Source organism: Ipomoea nil, unplaced genomic scaffold (assembly GCF_001879475.1).
Source record: "Ipomoea nil cultivar Tokyo-kokei standard unplaced genomic scaffold, Asagao_1.1 scaffold1262, whole genome shotgun sequence".
NCBI lineage: Eukaryota > Viridiplantae > Streptophyta > Magnoliopsida > Solanales > Convolvulaceae > Ipomoea > Ipomoea nil.
The window spans coordinates 113,410-138,806 of NW_017617690.1; the positions used below are offsets into that span (position 1 = coordinate 113,410).

Below are 25,397 nucleotides of genomic sequence, written 5' to 3' on the forward strand. Positions count from 1 at the left end.
TTTGGCGCAAAAATAAATTTGACGTTTGAGATTGGCGAGAACTTGCGACAGTCGTTCTTTTCGTCGCTAAAATATTTAAATTTTTAAGTAAAGTTTATTTTTGCTACAGAATGAGCTAATAAAATCAATTATGTCGCCAATATGTTAACACATTGGCGACAGAAAATGCGATGCCCTACATGTCCATCGCGCTATGACGATGGAATCAGCAACGGAAATTAATTCTGTTGCAATGTTTGGCATAAAGATAGATTTGACGTTTGAGGTTGACGATAGAACTTTGTGTATACTAATGTTATAACAATAATAGTATAAAAATAAAATGTCTAGTTGTTTTTATTGTTATTGTTATTGTTATTGTTATTATTATTATTATTATTATTATTATTATTATTATTATTATTATTATTATTATTATTATTATTAAAATATTAAAAAATATTTTGAAATGAGTAAGTATTTTTTTTAGATTACACTCTAACCTATTCATAATACTTGCTCAACAGTTATGTCAACCCTTGATTGGGATGTGACTCAAATCTAAGACCTTACTTATGGAAAACAATGAGTAAATCTATCTACTATATTAATAAGAGCGCAAGAGAGTTAGACCTATAATGGGTAGAAAAAATAGCGGTCAAATTTTTTAATCAAATGAATGGCTCAGATTGATCAGATTTTAAATTTTCCTTAAGATTTCCTAGTTTATCCTTAATGAATATGATTATACGTTAACTTTTTCGTTAATTTCTGTTAGTTCACCGTTAACTTACTCATTGATTTCAATAAGAAAGGTCTTCGATTCGAACTCCATCCCAATCAAAATTGACATAATTAGTAATCTATTTTACTCTTATTAAATTAAATAATAATTTAGTAGCTACAACAAAAAAATAATACATATGCATTTCTTTAATTTAGAATTATGTGTCTACAATGTCTTTATTCAAAAAAAAATTATTCATTATCAATAAATTAAATAAGAGAAATAATTTCATTAGTTATATTGCCTTTATTTTTCTCCAATATGAAAAATGTTTACATTCAAATTCATCAATTGATTATATTCGCTACATTGTCCCTACAATATCTTTATTAAAAAGAAAAAAGAAAAATTATTCATTATCAATAAATTAATTAAGAGAAATAATTTTATTAGTTATATTATCTTTATTTTCTCCAATGTAAAAATTCTTTACATTCAAATTCATCAATTGATTATGTTCACTACATTGTCTATTATCTTTTTTTGTGCACTATTTTTTAATTAAATATCAAAATTATAATACAAAATAATTGTATATATTTATTTACCAAGTATTTTATTAATACCATGAAAAAATTAAAAAAAATATATAATTAATAAAGCCAATCAAATTAACTACTTGAGGGATTTGTTGACAACGAGAGTATTCAAATCACAGTACAAATTGAAGTGAGAACTACCTCGCAATGTCCTTGTTTAACAATCAGCAGTTAGCGGTTAGCGTTAGCATATTTGACCAGCGAATTACATCAACGGTTGGTAAAGATATTTGAAAAAATTAGTTGTTTATATTAACATGTAAAATGACCTAAGGGTATACATAATAATAATAATAATAATAATAATAATAATAATAATAATAATAATAATAATAATAATAATAATAATAATAATAATAATAATAATAATAATAATAATAATAATAATAATAATAATAATAATAATAATAATAATAATAATAATTGTTTTTAAAAAATAAAAAAATAAAATTAAGTCAATCATATTAACTACTTGGGGGATTTATTGACAAAAAGAGTATTCAAATCACACAACAAATTGAAGTTGAAAACTACCTCGCAATGTTCTTGTTTGGCAATCAGCAGTTAGCTCTTTAATATTAGTATATATTTAATATTTTATGCCCTAATTTTTAATTGTTCTCCCTTATGTCCCGTATTTGGTTTCAACCATACCTATACAATTATTTTATTGACAATTATAATCAATATTGACTATATTATCTTACATTTGTAAACTTAGAATTACCTATTTAAATACGCAAATTCAACATTATCTATGCATGAACCCGCATGGGCAGCTCAACTGGTCATAGAGGTGAAAAGTTGGAAGAATGATCAGGGATCGAGTCTCAGCAGTGTGGGAGCTACCTCTCAAAGTGAGGGGGGCTCCTTGTGCGCAGTAAGCAAATGTCTAGCCTCTGTGGTTCATGTTCAGTTGAGTTACCATGATTTACATCCTCCCAAATGCTCTGTCGGGTCGGGGTGTGGGTCTAGCCTCTGTGGTTCATGTTCAGTTGAGTTACCATGATTTACATCCTCCAAAATGCTCTGTCGGGTTGCGGTTCAACCTTGGAAGAATTATTTATGCATGAACAATTCCAATATAATATTGCCTTGATATACTTTAAAGTACTTATTAAAAAAAAAAATCTCAATGCGCGTAAAAAACTAATTAAGAACAATAAATAACTAATGAAGTAGTCTGTTATTAAAATTTGTACAAAAATAAAAATTTAAAAGTGGTAATATAACTTTGAAAATGTCATATTATATATTGTACAAGAAATAATTCAAAACATATACACGTTATAAATTTATATTATTACACTAACATAAATTTTATTCTCGTTATAACTTTACTAAAATTGGCTCTCAGTACATTTATTATTAGTAGGTAGTAGGTAGATATATTATTATATAATAGATAATTTAAGTACATTAATGGTTTTTTTTTTTAAAAAAAAAAGTACATTAATGGGTATAAATATATTATTACTCGACGGGGCCACATGAAAACCACGTGGATCTAACCACCATGCTTCCGTTGCGAGGAGAATTGCGTCATACGTGTACGCCACAATGCGTAATTACATGTACTACTCCTTTTTTTTTTTTTTTGAAAGTTACTGACTCTGTTACATTGTAGTATCTGTTCATATACTTTCTCAACCTATTGAAACACAAAGAACCAATATAGGGCCGGTCCTATCATTTTATAGGTCCGGGGCGTAGCAACAAAACTGTGCCCTACATGAAATTAATATACATTTTTATAACTAAAATTTAAACTAAATAAGGAAGGGTCACAAAATAGGCCCTTTTTTTTTTGGTCCCGTTCTTATAAATAAATGAGCCCTCAAAAGTGTAAGCACAATCTTTAAAATCAATATTGTAAAATATAAGATTTTTATTTCAAATAAGTACGAACGGTGTAACACCAGTTGAATGCAAAAATCACAGTTCTTACTGTAAAATATATGATTTTTATTTGAAATAAGTATGAACGATGTAAATATTAGGCCTCTAAAATTTGAGCCCCTATGAATTATGATGTTGCCCATTTTGCACGCCCCAAAATCCGGCCATGCAAAATACTAATGTCAAATAACTTGAAATAAGATTAAAAAGTTTTTAACTATTTTGCATACACATGAAAACAATTCTATATGTTTTCCTAAGTCCAGAATAATCAATAATTGCATCAATGCCTTCATAAATAAACAATTATAGTTTATAAAAATGAATAAACAATTTTAAACCAAATAAGCTTATACGCAATCGCATTATAATAATAATAATAATAATAATAATAATAATAATAAAAGTAATTATTATTAAAAATTAATTTATAAAACAAAATTTATAAACAAGAGCAGATCATGAAATCTTAATTATTGAAAACAATAAATCAGAACACTTTAAATGTGATAAAAGATATTCATAATAAAATATGAAACATAATTAATTTGATAAAATAGTTTAAATAGAAAACACATTATAAATCATATATATTCTATATTGGTATTATATTTATAATAGTTAGATTTTTTTTTTTTTGAATGCTTATAATAGTTAGATTAATTTCAAGTTTTTCTAAATTAATTTAAAGACGATGACACACAATAGAACTTTTAAACAACATTAACTAGATAATTCATAAAAGTAAACTATCTTTTAAAATATTTTTCATAACTAATCACAAAATATATTACATGTACATTACTTATTATAAAGTTCACAAAATAACATGTGTTCTAAATATAAGTTGTAAATTAGTCGAATAGAAATTGATTCAAAATTTGATATAAATCACAAATCAATCTATATTATAAATCTCACTATCATTATAGAAAGGTAAAAAAAAAAAAATAATAATAATAAAAAATCACAAAGTTACAAATTTAATAAAAAAAAAATACAAATTAAAAATAGAAATAAATTTCATAAGTTATAATTTTAATACAAGATAATAATAAAGCTAAATTCATCTTCTAAATAATAGAGATTGATTATTTAATATAAGTGTACGTATAAGGGTTCTAAATTCATCTTCTAAATAGTGAAGAGTGAAAATTTAATATAAATGTACATACAAGGGTTCGACCCCACGACCTTACCACAAAATCAAAAAACACTACCACTTAGGCTAACTAACACTTTAGTAAATTTAATGTATATTAAATATGTATACACTAACAGTATAGTATTAATATAACACAATTTGGGGGCCCTTTCAAGCGTGGGCCCAGCCTGCCCTTGCCCAGGGTCGGGCCTGAACCAATAACGCCTCCACTAAGGTTTGAACTCATAATCTTTCAAATGAAAGTCCAACCCGAGTACCATTAGACCACATGTACTACTCCCTTATTACGGCAATTAAGTGAAATGTGATACCCTAATTTAACATACATTATATCCATTATAATAAAATATATAAATTATCATCATATCAAAAAATCACAAGTTCAACTCTTAAGGATGTATTCAACCTCTTGCTAACATTCTCTCAGTCAAGTTCACTACATTTAATTTTAATTTTTAATAGATCAGAGTTACCTCTCTTGTGTGATTACATAAAAACAATATTTATCTAGTGTTTATTGGGTACTTATCGTTTTAGATATAGTAATGATTCCGGGTTTTCTTGTCACCCAAAATATATAAATTCTACAACATATACTCGGCCTATTACTTTTATTGTGTCAACTTAATTACATCAACCTTAGGAGGTGATTTTCTCTCTTTTCTCTTAAGATATTAATCAATATATGTTGTTTAGTAACAATACATGCATGTTTTTTCGAGTACAAGTAACATTTGTTTAAAATACTCAATTATTCATTATATTAGCATGGTAAATGTAACAATTCAATGTGAATAGGTTGGGTCGGGACCGGTAAAGGGTCAAGTTCATCGATTGATGGTTAGAGAGATTGTTGGGCGGAGGCCCGTGAAGGGCCAGGTCCAGCACCCTGCCTTTCGAGAATGTGATGGCGGTCTATATATAAGGAAATAAAGTTGCACATTCACTGCGAGCTATAGCTTTTGGTGTAGTGGTAAGCGCTTGATCTTAACAAGTAATATCAGAGCCAGATCACAGGTGTTAGGAGGAGGAATTGTTGGGCAGAGGCCAATAAAGAACCAATCATTATTGTGTGGACCATATTTTGTATATTGTAAAATAGGTTTTTGTATCAGACTCGACCCTATGTACATTCAGTACAAAAATAATGTACTTTTAGTATATTAAAAATGTACATTGTATTCAGTGGATGTACATTATTTGGTGTACTGAGTGTACATTATATTGTATAATGTACATTCAGTACACAAATAATATACATTTAGTATATTAAAAATGTACTTTTTGTTATGGCCCACACAATAATTTGCCGTAAAGAACCAAGTGCCAAATCCATCAGTTGGTGGCTAGGGGATTGTTGGGCAGGGGCCGGTAAAGAACCAAGTGTCAAATTCATCAATTAGTGGCCGGCTAGGGGATTGTTGGGCGGAGGCCGGTAAAGAACCAAGTGTCAAATCCATCAATTGGTTGCTAGGGGGAATGTTAAGCGGAAGCCGATGAAAGGCCAAGTCAACACCCTACCTCATAAAATTCCACATTTGTTACAAACAATAACTTTTGGCGTGGTGGTAATCGTTTGATCCTAACAGAATACTTCATAAAATATAACATACTTATTTTAAATTTTGACGTTATATAGAAAAAGATTTTGGTATCTCTTACTCTGCCACTTAGTATTGTAAAGAAATAGAGACAATTTTAATAGAAATCACCCTTTACCATTTTTCTTTTAATCATTTGATATGACCAAAATATATGTTCCTATATTTTTTTTTTTTTGTTTAATTTGAAAGAAAGAACAGATTATTTGAATATTTAGTTGCTACTCAATGAGCATTGTTGAGAGAAGCTAAGCACTGAATTAGGTAAGCATTTAGTTTAGTTTACACGTAATTGCAGATCGATCCAGACCGTTGATCCATTTGCAGGAGCTTACAAGCCACGCATGACTCCAGCGTACGTCACACTTTCGCTACTCCTCTTGACTTTCAGTCACTCTTCTCCTTCTATACAATCCACTGCACGCCCCAATTATTATTATTATTATTATTATTATTATTATTTGAGAATATTCATTTTTTTAATACAAGAAATTAAATTTGATTCTTTTATGTTGAATTTTAAGCCCCAAAGAATAATTTCCAGCTAAAATCCACCTATATTTTTCTTTCTATTAGCAATATTTTCAAAGATTCATTTATTCCCACAAAAAGTCTATACTAGCTTTCGTTCAGCTTTTAATCATAACTTTTTGGAACTAATCAAACGCTATTCAGAAGAGAGACTCTCAACGTTTTTATTTTAATCATAAAGTTCGAATTTAAAATCTTATTATTTAAGATGTATGGAGATAATATATGTTGATATAGTACAAAAATGTCTTTTGTAGCCTTCAGTTATATTGGATAAGTAATAATTACTATAAGTACAGATATATAGTTTAGATTCTTTCTCCGAGCAGTTAGCCAGCAGTTGTTTCTTGGCTTGTAAGCATCCTCCTTTTGAAGAGAGAGAGAGAGAGAGAGAGAGAGAGAGAAAGAGAGAGAGAGATGGAGGAGGTGAGAGGGTTGGGCCACCTCTTCATGACGGTGTTCCTCAGCACCCTGTCGGGGTTCATGGTGGTTCCGGCGATTACAGACATTACGATGGCGGCGATTTGTCCCGGAAAAGATGAATGCTCACTTGCCATCTACCTCACCGGAATACAACATGCGGTAAGCATAACGTTGTATGTTACAAAATATAATTTATAGAACAATTTCATTTTTATGTATAATTTAGTATTTAAAATTTGTGTTTGAAATATATATATATATATATATATATATATATATATATATATATATATATATATATATATATATAGGGTCAGGTTCTGTGAGGTAGGTCAGGTCTTCCCGTGCAGTCAGTGCGGCATACACCATTAGGTTTGCATAAATGCACCACACAGTGTTCGTAAATACACCATTATGTGTGTTGTATTTTTTATGTGGTGTATTTTTTGACATTTCATTCTGGTGTATTTTCAAACACTGTATGGTGCATTTATACATACCTAATGGTGTATGCCGCACTGACCGCATGGGAAGACCTGACCTCACAGGAACCAAAATATATATATATCATGGTTGCAGTAGGCGTTAGTCGGGCGCCCGGGCAGCACCTAGGCGACCTAGGTGGAATCTAGGCGAGTGCCAAAAAAAATAGTGGTAGACTTGCAGTTTGACAATTTTGATGAGGTTGTTTTAAAACATATATATATATATATATATATATATATATATATATATATATATATATATGTGTGTGTGTGTGTGTGTGTGTGTGTGTGTGTGTGTGTGTGTGTGTGTGTGTGCGCACACACAATTAACAATGTCGAGCTGATCAGGTTAACTCGACTAAGTTAGACGCTAGGCGGCCAAGTCGGTCAAGTTAGGTACTAGGCGGACGCTTAGGCGACTGATCGTCTAGGGGCGCCTAGATCGATTTTTGCAGCAGTGATATATATATATATATATATATATATATATATATATATATATATATATATATATATATATATATATATATAATCAGTGCCCTGCCTTCCCGATACAGTGACATTTTAATAAATATTTTAAATTTTAGAGTGTATCATATGTACAATTGTAATGTGTAATGTAATGTTGGTTGATACACTTTAAAATTTAAGTTATTTACTAAAGTGTTAAATTTTTACATTGCAATTTGCATTGATACATTTTAATGTTTAATATATTTACTAAAATGTGAAATTTCCTTAGTTTATAGTTGTTGCTAGATCAAAGGTCATGATGAGTTTATAATTTTTTCTTGACATTTGTTCTTCTTTTTTTTTTTTTTTTTTTTTTTTTGGTGAGGACATTTGTTCTTATTTGAGTATATATGTGTGTGTGTACAGTGTATACTAAATTAGTTCATATAAAACAATTACGTTGTTAATTGGAACAATAAAACACATAACGAATAGAGTAACTTTTCTGTTTCAATCATGTGATGGGTGTGAACTAGCATGAGTACGTATACTCTTTCAAGTTCTTATTATATATGTTATAATATAAATCAATCACGTCAAGAAATGAGAAATTAAAAATAATGTAATAATTTAAATCAAACCCATTTTCTCTGTTTTTTACGATTAATTTGATCAATTTTTTGCATTCAAAAAAAAAAAAATTGATCAATTTTTTATGTAATTGTTTTTTTTTTTTTTGAATTATTAAAGCATGTCACGTTGTGTATCATATTTTATTCTAATTATAAACAATACCACTTTAATTTTACTCTCTTAGTTATTATCATTATATAGATTTAGTCATTGAATTATTTACAATACAGATTTAGTATTTCAACTATTACTAAAGTGATTAATTTAGTTGTTCCTAAGTGATTAAATCCGTCACTTTATTACAAAACTAAATTTACACTTTAATTAATTGAATGACTAAATTTATATTTTGATCACAATTAATTTTTCATTCTGATTATTCAAAGTCAAATCACTATTAGAGTTTATGTTTGAAAAACTTGTTAATTTAATATTCACAATTTTTGGACCTAGAAATCTAAGAATTGAGCTTCTTTCATATTTAATTATGTTGTTGACATTTAAGGTGTTTTGTTCAAACATTATATTCACAGTAACGTGACCAATATGTTCATTAGATTTAAACCTCATGTACATTTCAATATTTGAACCACACCTAGACAATTAGACAAAACAAAAACAAAAGCATGCTTGGTCAGCCCAACCAAATTGATCGATTTTTTGTTTTGATAACCATAAGGTTCTCAGTTCGATGACATTTGGAATTTATTATACTTTTTAATTTGAGACGGTAAACTATGGGTAACCTAGGTTGAATTAGTTTACCTCTTTGTGGTCTTTTGCTAGCTAGTTAGGGTCACAATATGGGCTAACTTCTATTAACCTTCTTGATTTGAAACGGCCAATTATAAGCAACTCAGACACTAATTTATCTATTTTTAAGAGTTTATTAGTTAAGATCACAATGCATGTTTTTCACACATCTCATTAGTGACTACCTTTTTTCGAATGATGCTGACTCTATTACATTGTAGGATCTGTTCAAACATACTTTCTCAACATAATAAAGCATACAGAGTCAACAACACCTTCAAACATACTTTCTCAACCTAATGAAGCACACAGAGTCAACAACATGCACCTCCACTGAGACTCGATCTCATGGCCTCCTACATGGGAGAGATCACTACATGTCATCTAAGTAAAAGGTGTTTTGGCCAATTAGTGACTACCTACTTTTAAAAACAAAAAAAAAAAAAAACAAAAAAACAAAAACAAAAATTCTCTGACAACAGGACATGGAAAGGAAATATCCTGATAAAAGTTAGTAGCAATATCGTATTTGTTTTGTAGTATAGTTTGTAATATACGACGTTCCAAAAAGCTCATCTGTCCATGCATGCAGACGAAGTTTCCCCGGCCAACTTCATCCGCTCCATATGAAACTTCACCCCTACTACAAACATTTTAACCTTTTATTAAATCCTATTTTTGTCATATATAATAATTAATTATATTATATACTTTTTGTACTTTACTCACTGTCAGGGGCGGAGGCAAAGGTATGCCATGGGGGCCTTGGCCCCCACCCCCACATTTTTTTAAAATATTAAATATAATATTAATTTTTTTTAAAAAATATTATATAAAATATTAAAATTTTGTTATTTTTTTAAAATATTTGGCCCTCCTCTCACTTAAATTAATCCTACAAGCTAAGTTATAAACTTCCTCATCTTCTCAACATTTCCCATTGTCTCTCATTTCAAATTATGTATTCACTCTATTGTTGAGTTATATTCAAATTAAACCTCATTTAACCTACCTACTAGTTTCTCTCTCTAGAACCATACATATATGCGGTATATACGCTATAATAAGATAATTTGTCATTAAAATCTATGCATATTTTTCAAGTTAATTTCTGTTTTTTTTTTAAAAAAAAAATTTCTAATTACATATTTGGTTAATTTTTGTTTCATATTCTATTGTTTATTTTAAATATTGGTTTTGTTTTATTTTAAATAATGGATATGAAGGTGCATTTGTTTGGTTAAATTACGCAGATTTGTGGTTACATGATAAATGTTGTATTTAATTTAACATGCATAATAATGTAAAAATTGTATAGTATATATGTATTATATTTTAGAAAACAATTGCTATTATGTTATGTTGTGAAGATGGTAGTTTTCAAGAAATAATCAATAGTCATTTTAAAACATGCGTGAATGTTTTCATTTTATCAATCGTACAAAGCAATGTGCATTGAAAAACATATTACAAAATAATTTAATATAGATTCAATTATAAATTATTCATTCTAAACATTATTAAATTTGTAATGTAATGATTATTTTGAAATATGTTAACTGGATATCAATGTATTTGATTTAATATTTCAACCGTAATTCGCCCCCTGCACTATTCAATCATGGATCGGCCCCTGCTCACTGTTATTGGCTTTTAGCCAAAAATATGTTTGTAATATTTATAGGTCCGTCCCCATCATGAGGATAGCCACAACAGTTATGCCATGGACCTAGGTTCACCTTACAAAATAGACCCGGATCAAAATACATAATTTATATATTAAATGTTCACAATTTACATATTGAATAAATTGTGAACATTCAATATATAAACCCATGCCTACTTTGTAAGATAGACCCGGGTCCACAGAATAATTTGTCAGATAGCAATCTATTGGCCATATGAGACGGAATATAGAGTGACTGAGTCAGTGAGTTAACTCAGAATAACCGAGTTGGTGTGTGAAATTGGTTGCAGGTGATAGGAATGGGGTCACTGGTGATGATGCCGATGGTGGGGAAACTGTCTGACGCTTATGGCAGGAAAACTATGCTTACCATTCCCATCACTCTTTCAATATTCCCTCTAGGTACCCCTTTTCTTTTACACCTTCACTCTTTCACCCCCAAACTTTTCATTTGTTTTTGCATTTCTATGCCCAAACACTCCAAGATAATATAGTTCGAGCCTATGGGTGTTCAATTAACCAAATTAATTCAATTAGTAATTGAATTATATTGATTCGGAAAAAATCATCATTTTGATCCCTCAATTATTTTCAAACTATCAATGTAGTCTCTAATTTTAAATTTTAATTAATTTGATACTTGAATTGTATAAAACTTCATCAATTAACTCGTTCTGAATGACCAAAATAATGACTTTTTAGTTTTTTTTTTTTATTTTTAAAATTTTATTAATTTGATGATGGAAGAATTTAATTGACGAAATTTGATTGAAATGTGCATGGGAATAGCGATACTAGCGTACAGCAGGTCAAGGTACTACTACTACGCCTATTACGTTCTGAGAACACTCATTGGCATGCTTTGCGACGGAAGCGTTCATTGCCTTGCTCTTGCATACGTGGTATGTATGTAACAAATATTATATTATATTCGACCATCACATATCAAGTGAATGTAGATATAATATATAAAATATTTTTTTTTTTGAATGCTACTAGCTCTATTACAATGTAGTATCTGTTCATATACTTTCTCAACCTACTAAAACACAAAGAGCCAATAACGTCTCCACTGAGGCTTGAAATCACAATCTTCCAAATGGAAGTCCAACCCGGATACCATTAGACCACATAGTCCTGGTTAATATATAAAATATAAATGTACAATTTCACGTTATTTATAGGCTGATAAAGTCGGAGAGGGTCGTCGAGCGTCAGTGTTTGGAATCCTGTCTGGCGTTTCCTCCTCTGCTTTCATATGCGGTAGCCTCTCGTCTCACTTCTTGTCCACCGCCTCCACCTTCCAAGTTAGCTCCATCTCTTTCTCTATATGTTTTCATTTATGATTGATTATTATTGCAAAAAGGGTCAAATACACAATTAAACTTTACCTGAGAAATCAATTAAATTATATTCCCGAACTTTTAAATTTTGCAATTAAATACATAAACATGTCAATTTAATGCATCAATACCTAAATACTTGTTAGTAACATGTAATAACAGGGTACTTGGTTGTCCGACCATGTTTTGGTGGTGAAAATCGACGACGCCAACCAGCACATCGCTGGAGAAGGGTTGGTCGCCTTCTCCGACGACTGGAGATGGCCACCAACCCTTCTCCGGCGATGTGTTTGTTGCCGTCGTCGGTTTTCGCCGTCGTAACACCGCCGGACAACCTAGTGACCTGCTATTACAGGTCACTAATATATACAGTAGGTATTTACGTATTGATGCAAATCAACATATTTATGTACCTAATTGTAACTTTCACAAGTTTAAAGGTCTAATTGACTTCTTAGATAATATTTAAGGGTGTATTTGACATTTTTCCCATTATTATTTTCTTACAAAAATATACGTGTAACATATTTTGAGTATGCACGAAACTTTGAAAGAAAGAAAGCACCACTAATTTTGTTGAATAAATTAATTATAGGGTTTGTAGGGATTTATTCATAATATTTAGGGAAAATGGCACTTTTTCCCCCTATGTTATATGCTTATAGCACTTTTTCCCCCTGAGTTATTCATGCATCCACATTTGCCCCCTCAATTATTATAAAAGTGGCGGTTTTTCCCCCTGATAATATTAAATAGACATTTTTACCCTTAAAATACATATTTTATTTATTTCTCTTGTTCAACAAATTATTGTTTATACGTAGGGATGGCCACGGTTCGGTTCGAACTGAACCGAACACTATAGCAATCAAATAAAAAAAAATTCGGTTATGATTCATAACATAACCCAATATTTGGGTTTCCGTTTATTAAAATTGTGAAGTGGAAAAAAATAGATTCTGAACCGTGAACCAGAGGTTCAAATCGGAACAACTACTAGCAATAGCTTAAAATTAGAATTATAATATTTGCAAATAGTGTATGTTTTTTTCGCATTTATATTGACTCTCACATATAAGTATATATAATCGCGATTTGATTTTTATTTTGAATCGTTGTTTCACAATTTCGGATCCAATTTGAACTGTTGGTTCAAACATTATTTTAAAATTTTATTTTTTTATTTTTAAAGTATTCTAAATTCAACAATTAATGTATTTTATTTTTTCAAATTGTGATTATAATTTGTTGGAGAAGTAAAATAAAGGAAATATTTATTTTAAGGGTAAATATGTCCATTTAATATATCAGGGGGGGAAATTGCCACTTAAATAATATAGGGGGAAAAAGTACTATAAGTATATAACACAGGGGGAAAAAGTGCTATTTTCCCTAATATTTACTTCTCTGTTTTATTTTGGGTTAATTAATTTTTATTTTACTAAAGGTGGCTGGTATAATGGCTATAGTAGCCCTGGTTTACATGAAGATTTTCCTCCCAGAGTCCTTGCCAAAGGAGGACATTTTAGTCAAAGCAACTGAGACTGAATGCCTTTTGGAAAAAGCTCCCAAGAAAAACTTCCAACGATACAAGAGATTGCCTTCATTTGATGATTTAGTCTGCTTATTAAGGACAAGGTATGCATTTCAAATCTCATGAATTCCCCTCATTTTCAAAAGATACCCTACTTTTACCACTCACAAACTGTCTCTCATGTAACCTATTTTAATAGGTTAAGATATGAAAGAAAAAAGAAAAATAAAGGAAAAAAAATTAATTAAAATTTACCCATTAACACCCAAGAGTGACAAGTTTTATTGTTTTTATTGAATGTCATGTATTTATTATACTACACATTAACCAGTACTATCAAAATGGGCTAATGGGTCCGCACAAACTTAACTTACTGATTCAATAGGTAGTATTTAAGAAAAGATAACAAAGTTTGAATCTCGACTCCAGCAGTGTGGAGAAGAAGAAAATGGGCTAATGAGGTGGCGACGGGAAATCTTAAACCCACCCTATCATGGGGCGTGTAGTGGTGAGGGTTGTAGTAGCTAGGCTTAACCCACCAATTATTTTTTAAATTAAGGGTTGTGGTAGCTAGGCTTAACCCACTAATTATTTTTTAAAGTAGAATACTAAAGAAGAAGGAAAATTTATATTTTTGCTCCTCTAATTATACTTGTGATACAAAATTAGTCCCTGAGTTATAGTGTGGCAGGACAGGCGCAATCCAGTCTAACATTATTAACTCATTTGATGGATACTATGATATTGTTTGCAGCCCAGCATTCTTACATGTAGCCGTTGTCTCATTCTTGATTCATGTTGCTGAGACTGGCTTAAATGCCTCTCTGTTTGTAAGTTGCCTCACATACCTAGCTACCAACACGTTAAGTTTTCAAAAAAAAATTCCTATTACCTGTTTAATAGCATAGTTAGGTTATCAGTCAATTTTAATTTATTTGATCAATCACTATTAATCGTTTAACTAAACAGTTAATATAAGTGTTTGATTTACAACTTATTACACCAAAAACACTAAAATTCAAAAAACTGCTCAAAGTAGATTTTTTGATCAGTTTTTTTTTTTTTTTTTTTTTTTTTGAGAAAGTCATTTTGCATGTAATCAGTTATCAACTAACAACTAATTTATCAAATATTTTGTTACAAACCGCTAATGCTACCAACTAGTCAAACCAATAAGCTAACAGCTATTTACCAAACATAACCCCTTATATCTTTTTATAAACCATGAATTGTACTTAACAATGTATCATATGTATGACTGGTTGTGATGCTGAAGAACAATTATTAACATGATTATGTTGTGAGTTGTGAGTGGATTTCATGCAAGAAATTGATGATGTTTATAAATTAAATTAAACTCTCTGCATGCATGCAGTACTTCTTGAAAGCCCAGTTTCACTTTGACAAAGATGAATTTGCTGATTTGACAATGATTGCTGGGATCGCTGGAGCTATATCCCAGGTAATATATATATATATATATATATATATATATATATATATATATATATATATATATATATATATATATATATATATATATATATATATATATATATATATATATATATATATATATATATATTGTGGTCCAATATATATATATAATGGCTGTTAATTTGTTTGATGTTGAACTGATATGCAGCTAGCTCTGATGCCCATACTAGCTCCTGCCATAGGAGAAGAGAGGCTTCTCTCAGTAGGCCTCTTTTTCTTCTCTTTGCATGTATGAAATTTTCTTATACTTTTTGCTCATATCTATTTTTTCATCTTTTATTTATTTATATTTATCTTAATTGTAAGGGGTTTCTTCTTCTTCATCTATATATATATATATTGTTTGCCAATGAAATATTGTTTTGAATGCAGTTGCTGCTTCACAGCATTGCATGGTCACCCTGGGTAAGTCTACCTATACCCTGCCTGCATATATCTAATATCTTAATATCCATCTCTACCAGAAAAAAAAAAAAAATTTTAAAATATACAAAATGAGTCAAAAAATTTTAAGCTTGTATAATAACCTATACAAACATTAATCATATTGCATTTGCATCTTGACACAGCTCAATTAGTCAGTCAATTCAAAATAAGTTCACAAACTTTATATTGTTGTAAGCACTACTGCACTAGTGTACAAGCATGAGCATATTAACAAGTTGAGTCACATCTCACTATTTACTGCCTCTACCAGGCCAATTGATCTCCAAGACATGAGCATTGAGGGATACTTAATAAGTTTAGAGTTCAAATTTATTCTTCTCCCAAAAGGTTGAAATCCCAACCTTAAAGGCCCACATCCCGACCCGATAGAGTATTTGGGAGGATGTAAATAACAATAACTTAATGGCTCAATAGACACCCGACATGACCAAATGACAGTCCACAGAAGGGATCAAACTTATTAAATTGTTATTTGGTGCAGGTTCCTTATGCTGCTGCATTGATGTCAGTTCTAGCTACTTTTGGAATGCCTTGTGTAAGTTTTAAATAATAATAATAAGGGATAAGGGTCAAATATGCCCTTGAACTATAGACACAAATGCAATTAGGCCCTTTAACTTTTAAAAAGTTTAATTAAACCCTTCAACTTGTTATTTTGAGTCAAATAAACCTAATAACAGGTTATTCACATGCAATAATCGGTCAAAAAAATACGGCAACATTTCCAGTAAGAATTACGGCAAAAAAAAAAAAAAAAAAAAAGACCTACCGGTGAAAACAACCGTTCGGTCGTCTTCTCCAGTGGAGAAGGCGACCAGACTGGTCGCCTTCTCCATTGGAGAGGACGACCTCTGGTTAAGGCGACCAGATAGATCTGGCCGCCTTCTCCGGGAGAAGTTTTTTTTTTTCCTTTTTTTCGGCAGTCAACAGTGGTTTCCAGCGGTCAACAGCGATTTCCGGCGATCAACATCAATAATTTACCCGTAACCCGTTGGTTAATTGTAATTAGACTTATTTGACTTAAAATAACAAGTTGAAGGGCCTAATTGAACTTTTTAAAAGTTGAAGGGATTAATTGCACTTTTGCCTATAGTTCAAGGGTCTATTTGACCCTTATCCCCAATAATAATTTCTACTCAATTATCAATTTAAGCAATAATGTTTAAAGTGAAAATAATTAATTTCCCCTACATATGTATGCAGCTAAGGAGCATTGCTTCTAAGCAGTTTGGACCTAATGAGCAGGTATTGGTATCTTAGAATAAGGTTCTCGTGTGAGGTGTGAACTAATAAAATATGTTTGAATGATTTATAACTAAAAAATAAGAGGGGGAAAATGGTGGGTGATTTATCAAAGTATCAATTTGACCAATCATTTTTTTCTTATTTTTCTTTATTTTTAAATGTTAGACCTACTAAATCAATAACTAGTATTTATCCACACTTTTCAATAAATATCTTGTTCTCAATGGTGGTAGGCCCACATTATGATATCGTCGTAGTACTAAAAATTAAAATTAAAATCTTGAAAGGGATAACCGAGTAAATGAAGTATAATTCTTGAAAAGGTGATTAAATGTATCCCTTTTATATAATTTACTAACAATTATATAGGAGTAAGGTTTACCTAATGCACACGTTAAACCATAATATACAAATATAATTTGTGACTTAAAATCAAGTCCTCTATCGAAGTTTATGTTTCTTTAATTTCCAATTTTTAGGGAAAGGTCCAAGGATGTGTTACAGGCTTGTCTTCCTTTGCCAACATTGTTTCTCCTCTGGCTTTCAGTCCATTAATAGGTAAGTGTATGTTGAGGCAAATTATTCTGTGGACTCGGGTTCACTTTGCAAGGTGGACCTAAGTTTAAAAATACACAATTTACATTTTGAATTGTGAACATTTAGTATATAAATTGTATATTTTTTTGACTCGGGTCCACATAAATTGAGGGGTGGGTTTAATTAATTGGAATTATTATTCATATTTTAAATCTTCCAAAATGCAAATTTTAACTCACCTCCATCTTTTTTCTCAGCTACATTTTTATCCGACGATGCACCATTCCATTTTCCTGGTTTCAGTATTATGATTGCTGGTCTAGCTGCTGTGAGTGTTTTCTCTTTATTCTTTTTTTCTTTTTTTTTTTTTTAAAAAATTTCCTTTTATAGTTAACTCAATTTAATTTTATTAACTCTAATAGCGTGTGAAACGTTTAGTACTTTACTTTTTATACTCTTTACATAAGATTTCATTAAGAGAAAATCGGTGCTCTTTATTAATCCTATTTATGTTTGTATGTTCGTAGATGTTGGCCTTTATTCAGAGTTTAATGATGACAACATCACGTTCGACAACTGCATACAATTTAAGCGATTCAAATTCACCAAGGAATTTTGTCTAAATTATTTATTATTAGCTCTATTCCTATAAGACTTTTGGAGAAGTTATGTTTGGTTAGTCCTTTAGTTTAATGGCATGTATCACATTATTATTATTATTATTATTATTATTATTATTATTATTATTATTATTATTATTATTATTATTATTAATTACAAGATTTATAGTCTATTTATTAAAAATATCATTTTGAAAATACATGCACTTGATTTAATCATTAATACTAAATTTGTAAAAAGTAACAAAAGTTAATAAAAATATATTACTAAATAAATTAAACAACTATTTTAATCATTTTAGTCTGTAAATAATTTATGTCAGAGCCTAAGTTGCTATGTGTGTTCCATACTTCCATCAATGTCACATATACATTTGTACAATAAAGATTGTAATAATGTAATAATTATTATTATAAAGTAATAATGCTACAGAATTGTATTTTTCTTTCCTAACGTGATATTAAAAGGGAGAAAACATGAAAAAGGGAGGGGATTTGACCACTAATCTTGGAGTACTGTCAATCATTATTGTATGGACTATGGTCTACATAAACTGTGTGGACTATATTTTGTATAGTGTAAAATAATATATATTCAGTACAAAAATAATGTATTTTTGATATATTAAAAATGTATATTATATTCAAGGGAGATACATTATGTGTACTGAATACACATTATATATAATGTACACTCAGTACACAGATAATATATATTTAGTATATTAAAACTGTACTTTTTGTTATGGTACACAGAATAATTTACCGAATACATTTCACCCATGTTCTTTTACTTCTCTATTTAGAGAATTGTAATTTTGGATTCTCCAAAATCAGTGGAAAAGGGAAGAATGGAGATAGCTATAAAATTAGAAAATTGAGTTTAGTAAACCATTTTTCTCTTTTCTATTTCTCCAATTTTTTTTTTTTTCTAAAAAAAAAAAAAAAATTGCTCCAAATTTTCATTTTACAAAAGAAGGGAGATATCCACATATAGAGTTAATACCCAAAATCGTCCTCGACTATAGTGGTTTTTCTCAATTTCGTCCTAAACGACTTTGGTGACCTAATATCGTCCCAGACTTTTGTGTTTCGCTCAATTTAGTCCCAGACTTTTGTGTTTTTGCTCAATTTAGTCCCTCATTTGTTATTCTGTCCATTTGGTGTTAAATAAATAGACAATTCAGTAATTTTAATATTGGCATCTCTTTACTCATAGACATGTGAACTGCGAAATCCTTTTTTTTTTTACGAATTACTCCTAAAACTGCGAATATAAAATTTGATTTGCAGGTTCGGGAGTAATTCTGGGTGTAATTCGTATAAGAAAGAAGAATTTCGCACTTCACAAGTTGAAAGTAAAGAGAGATCAATATTGACATTACTGAATTGTCCCTTTATTTAACACTAATTTGACGGAATAACAAATGGAGGACTAAATTGAGCGAAACACAAAAGTCTGAGACGATATTAGGTCACCAAAGTCATTTAGGACGAAATTGAGAAAAACCACTATAGTTGAGGACGATTTTGGGTATTAACTCTCCACATATACAATCTACGCCTACACCAAGGCTCGAACCTTAGAGCTCCCACATAAGGAAGCAACCTTAGAGCTCCCACATAAGGAAGCAACCGGATACTAGGGCCACAAGCCACTTGATAATTTTTATTTTATTTGACTAAAAGTTAAGAAATTGTATTTTTTCTATTTGCCTTACTTTTCTAAAAATGAACTTATAATAATAATAATAATAATAATAATAATAATAAGTAGTGGTAATGTTGATAATAATAACCTAGAAACTAACTTGAAGAAATATGAGAAAAAAAAACCTTAAAATAAAGAATCTAGAAATGTCTTTCAACTAAAAATCTATGAAGATATTTTTCTGTTGAACAAAATAAATATTTTTCTTTAACTTTATTAAAAAAAAAAAAAAAAAACATTGAGGGCAGGCCTGTAGTATCTCAGAATGAGAAGTTTGTAGGAAAAAACTAAATTTAACAACTAATAAAGTGAGAGTTAATACCCAAAATCGTCCTCGACTATAGTGGTTTTTCTCAATTTCGTCCTAAACGACTTTGGTGACCTAATATTATCCCAGGCTTTTGTGTTTCGCTCAATTTAGTCCTCCATTTGTTATTCCATCAAATTGGTGTTAAATTAAGAGACAATTCAGTAATGTCAATATTGATCTCTCTTTACTTTCAACTTGTGAAGTGCGAAATACACTTTCTTGTACGAATTATACGCAGAATTACTCCCAGACCTACAAATCAAATTTTATATTCGCAGTTTTAGGAGTAATTTTGGGAGTAATTCGTTAAAAAAAAAAAAAAAAAAAAAAAGATTTCGCAGTTCACATGTCTATGAGTAAAGAGATGTCAATATTAAAATTACTGAATTGTCTATTTATTTAACACCAAATGGACAGAATAACAAATGAGGAACTAAATTGAGCAAAAATACAAAAGTCTGAGACTAAATTGAGTGAAACACAAAAGTCTGTGACGATATTAGGTCACCAAAATCGTATAGAATGAAATTGAGAAAAATCACTATAGTCGATAACCATTTTGGGTATTAACATGTCATCTCAGAATGAGAAGTGAAGTTTGTAGGAGTTACTGTATTATTTATCCAACTTCAATTTTTAGATAAAAAAAATAGAAAATTAATTTTCATACTGATTTACGGATTCTCCTCCACCGCCATCTTTCCGGTGCCACAGTTAGTCGGTGGAGAAGCTACCTTCCCATTTTGTTTTCCCCCGTCAACTGCCGCCTCTTAGCTTCATCCCCATTTCCTCCGCCGATAACCAACACTTATTACTTATTATCACGCTACCATTTTGGCTACTAACACCTAAAAATGGCGGCTGAAGATTCGGTTGATAGTCCTGTAGAGTATCTTCACGGCGACCTGGACTTGAATATTGTAGAAGCTCGGAGCTTGCCGAATATGGATTTCGTCACCGAGCAGCTCCGTCGGTGTTTCACGGCGTTCGATGTCTGCCGGAAGCCGTTTGCTGGCCGGCGACGGAATGGACGTCGCCGCCACAAACAGAAAATCACCAGCGATCCGTACGTCACGGTTTGCCTCGCCGGGGCCAGGGTGGCGCGTACCGGCGTCATTTCCAACTCCGAGAATCCGATCTGGAACAGCCACTTCAAAATACCCCTGGCTCACCCTGTTACCGAGGTCCAGTTCCAGGTGAAGGACGACGACGTTTTAGGCGCCGATTATATCGGCGTCGCCGCCGTGCCTGCGGAGAAGATAAAGTCTGGTGAGCTCATAGACGACTGGTTCCCGATCATTGGACCTCGCGGAAAACCTCCAAAAACTGATTGCGCTCTCCGATTGAAGATGAAGTTCACTCCGTTTAATGAAAATCCGGAGTACCAGAGCGGCATTCCCGAAAATCACGGTCTAAACGAGAGTTATTTTCCGGTGAGGCACGGAGGCTCAGTGACGCTATATCAGGACGCCCATTCGCCGGACGGCATGTTGCCGGAGATCGAATTGGAAGAGACGAGGGTTTTTCGTCACGAAAAGTGCTGGGAAGACATATGTCACGCTATACTGGAAGCTCGTCACTTAGTCTACATAGTAGGGTGGTCTGTTTATCACAAGGTGAAGCTGGTGAGGGAGTCGGAAAAGCCATTGCCGGACGGCGGGAATCAGAATCTCGGTGATCTGCTCAAGTACAAATCGCAGGAAGGAGTGAGGGTGCTCTTATTGGTTTGGGATGATAAAACTTCTCACGACAAATTCTTCATTCACACGGTAATGATTATAGCTTGTAGCCAATCCTTTATGGAGAGAATGACCAAAATTAAAGTAGAGAAATATGGGGAAATCTAATTTTGTAGTATGCATATGACTGGCTGTCTAAATCATATCTAGTACATTTCCAGAATTTATGTATGGACTATGGAGTCTTTGCTAATGCTTAGAATGTTTCTGGTGATATAGGCAGGAGTGATGCAAACTCACGACGAAGAGACTCGGAAATTTTTCAAACACTCGACTGTCACTTGCGTGCTGTCACCTCGATATGCAAGCAGTAAGCTTAGCATTTTCAAGCAACAGGCATGGTTATACTTGAATCAGAACTTGCTACTTCATTCAGCAGAGAGGGATTTGGTTATAGCCAAGTTCTTGCTTAAAATTAGAAGAACATTTTGAAAATACACAGCAGTAATGAAGTTTAGTGGCTATGCATAATCTGAAATCCCAGTTTTGGCTGTGTAGCAGCTACTTATGTGTTCATTAATAAGGGAGGTTACATAGGATATGCATCTGAAAATATTTCGTTAAGTTTTTATTCTTTCAACTATTTGAAATATCAATGACTCAAACATGGTACATTTTCCAGATTTGAAAATTTCTTCCAACGTGTCTCGTGCGTTAGAGATCATTCCTTTTGTTGCATAGTAGAAAAATGCTAAACAAGTGTCTTCCGTTGAAGTACATGCGTATAGAGTTAATTCTACTTTTGTCATAAACAGGTGGTGGGAACTCTTTATACGCACCATCAGAAGTGTGTCATTGTGGATACACAAGCTAAGGGAAATAAACGGAAGATAACAGCTTTTATTGGAGGTCTAGACCTCTGTGATGGGCGCTATGATACCCCTGAGCATAGACTCTTTCGTGATCTTGATACTGTTTTCCGGGATGACTATCACAATCCCACGTTTCCTGTAAGTGTTTGTTACACTGCAATCATTGTTTTTTTTTGCACCTCTCTTGGTCTTTTTGTATTAGCAATTAGGAACAGTAAGAAATATAGATAGTAGTCTTTCATATCTAAGAAGCGATTATGCATAACTGTCTCTAATTCTCTATACGAACCACTTAAAATGGACTTCATTCTATATACTTATTATTACTGCTATTGGATTCTCCTGGAGGAGATATTAGCACTAATATTTTCCTTCTGTAATAGGCAGTAACCAAGGGACCAAGGCAACCATGGCATGATTTACATTGCAAAATTGAAGGTCCTGCTGCCTACGATGTGCTAACAAACTTTGAACAGCGATGGAGAAAAGCCACAAAATGGTTAGCACTAGGGAGACGTTTAAAAAAGAAACCTAATTGGCATGACGATGCTTTACTTAAGATAGAGCGGATTTCATGGATTAATAGTCCTTCATCTGTGATTCCAAATGATGATCCTTCGTTGTGGGTCTCTAAGGCAGATGATCCTGAAAACTGGCATGTTCAGGTTCATTAGAACTCCTTTCCTGTTTGACATACTAAAATCTTAACTTGTGAAAATTCCAAATTATTTTCTGTTTTTCATTTTAACTGCGACAGGTTTTCAGATCTATAGATTCTGGGTCGTTGAAAGGATTCCCCAAAAACATTCACTTAGCCGAGTCACAGGTGGTGAACTTTTGCATATATTTTCTTGATGTTGTTAATTGACAGTGACTAAACTTCCATAGCTTAACTGTGTGTTGAAATTGTTGCAGCATTTAGTTTGTGTGAAAAATGTGGTGGTTGATAGGAGTATCCAAATGGCATACATTCAAGCGATAAGACGTGCCAAGCATTTTATTTATATTGAAAATCAGTATTTTATTGGGTCATCATTTGCTTGGCCTTCCTACAAAAATGCAGGTTTCAAAATCTTCTCTATCAATAGTGATTACTCACATTTCATTTTTTCCACCCAATTTTGTAGAAATCCCTTATAAAAAATGGTATTTACCTCAGATCCAGCCTTTTATGGTTATTTTAGGTGCAGATAACTTGATTCCAATAGAGCTTGCACTCAAGGTTGCAAGTAAAATCCGGAATGGGGAGCGATTTGCTGTTTACATTGTCATTCCAATGTGGCCCGAAGGTGTCCCTTCTTCTGCATCAATGCAAGAAATTCTGTATTGGCAGGTGATGCAAAATATGAGTCTTTAACTTCCTAGTTTGAAGAGAAGATGACACTAAATAAAGATCTGTGTGGATGAATTCTTCACTTGATAAATGACCCTTTGCAAGCTGTTTTATAAATATTGTATTAGTTATTTGGTAAAGGAGAAAATACTTTGCAAAGAAGAGGAAAATATAACTACTGCATGGATGCCCTTGTTTTCTTGTCTTGGCAAGTTGAAAATCTCAATAAACATTGATAATTCAGTGATAATCCAAACATTTTCTTCGAATTGGAGAAATTTCCTACAGTTAACTAACTTTACCAATGCATGCTCTTTCAGGGGCAGACAATGCAAATGATGTATGAACTTGTTGCTCGAGAGCTGAAATCAGCTCAACTTGAAGACTCACATCCTTGTGACTATCTAAATTTCTACTGTCTTGGCAATCGAGAAGAGCAGCATGAAGAAGAAGAAGAATCCAATTTGAGCACACAACCACCTTATAATGATAACGGGGTAATGATTCTACATTTTATATTTAATTGATTATTGTGTCACATCAAAAATGAATTTTTCCTGTTAAGTCTGTTGTGATTATCTAACAATACTGCCTTGGTCTTATTGCCAAACTGAATTCAGGTCTCAGCTTCTCAAAAATATAAAAGATTCATGATTTATGTACATGCAAAGGGAATGATTGTGGATGATGAGTACATCATCTTGGGATCTGCTAACATTAACGAAAGATCTATGGATGGTTCGAGAGACACCGAGATTGCTATGGGTGCATATCAGCTACACCACACTTGGGCAAAAAGGAAAAAACACCCCCGTGGTCAGGTTGGTGTTGCTTGTACCGTACTGCATATCCAGAGAGCTTGTAAAATGTAAACTGATGTAAATTGTTATCTTTCTGCAGGTGTATGGTTATAGAATGTCCCTGTGGGCAGAGCACTTGGGGATGACAGAAGATAGTTTCAAGGAACCCAAAAGCTTGGATTGCGTGAAGCGTGTAAACAACATTGCTGAAAATAACTGGGAGAGATACACGGCTGAGGAATTCACCCCATTACAAGGTCATCTTCTTAAATACCCGGTCCAAGTAGATACAAATGGGAAGGTTAGCCCCTTGCCCGGACACGAAAATTTCCCTGATGTGGGTGGTAAAGTATTAGGGGCTAAAACCGCCCTTCCTGATGCTCTAACAACTTGAACCAACAAGTTACCAATTGCCCTTATTGTGCACTAGCCTTTCTGAAGTGGATTTTTTAACATTGAATTTTTTGGCCAAGTTAGCAATTTGGCCAAGAACACAAGAACTTGTTGCATTTTAGAATACCTGCTGAATTCAAT

The 25,397-nt window shown here is 31.9% G+C and overlaps 2 protein-coding genes across 2 annotated transcripts; both read left to right on the forward strand.

Annotated features, from left to right (window-relative positions):
- The first annotated feature begins 6,809 nt into the window (after positions 1 to 6,809).
- LOC109184413 (hippocampus abundant transcript 1 protein-like) lies at positions 6,810 to 18,297 on the forward strand. Its single transcript, XM_019334412.1, has 14 exons — positions 6,810 to 7,083; positions 11,226 to 11,337; positions 11,725 to 11,837; positions 12,120 to 12,242; positions 13,726 to 13,916; positions 14,567 to 14,642; positions 15,188 to 15,274; positions 15,458 to 15,538; positions 15,682 to 15,714; positions 16,238 to 16,291; positions 16,960 to 17,001; positions 17,481 to 17,559; positions 17,796 to 17,866; positions 18,066 to 18,297. Exons 1-14 carry the CDS (start codon positions 6,919 to 6,921, stop codon positions 18,159 to 18,161), a joined length of 1,323 nt encoding a protein of 440 aa, XP_019189957.1. The 5' UTR covers positions 6,810 to 6,918; the 3' UTR covers positions 18,162 to 18,297.
- A 2,522-nt stretch (positions 18,298 to 20,819) lies between these two features.
- On the forward strand, positions 20,820 to 25,376 carry LOC109184508 (phospholipase D delta-like). The gene is made up of 10 exons (XM_019334516.1): positions 20,820 to 21,948; positions 22,138 to 22,254; positions 22,674 to 22,868; positions 23,114 to 23,395; positions 23,488 to 23,556; positions 23,646 to 23,793; positions 23,915 to 24,063; positions 24,384 to 24,560; positions 24,684 to 24,884; positions 24,964 to 25,376. Exons 1-10 carry the CDS (start codon positions 21,034 to 21,036, stop codon positions 25,255 to 25,257), a joined length of 2,547 nt encoding a protein of 848 aa, XP_019190061.1. The 5' UTR covers positions 20,820 to 21,033; the 3' UTR covers positions 25,258 to 25,376.
- The last annotated feature ends 21 nt before the right edge of the window (positions 25,377 to 25,397 follow it).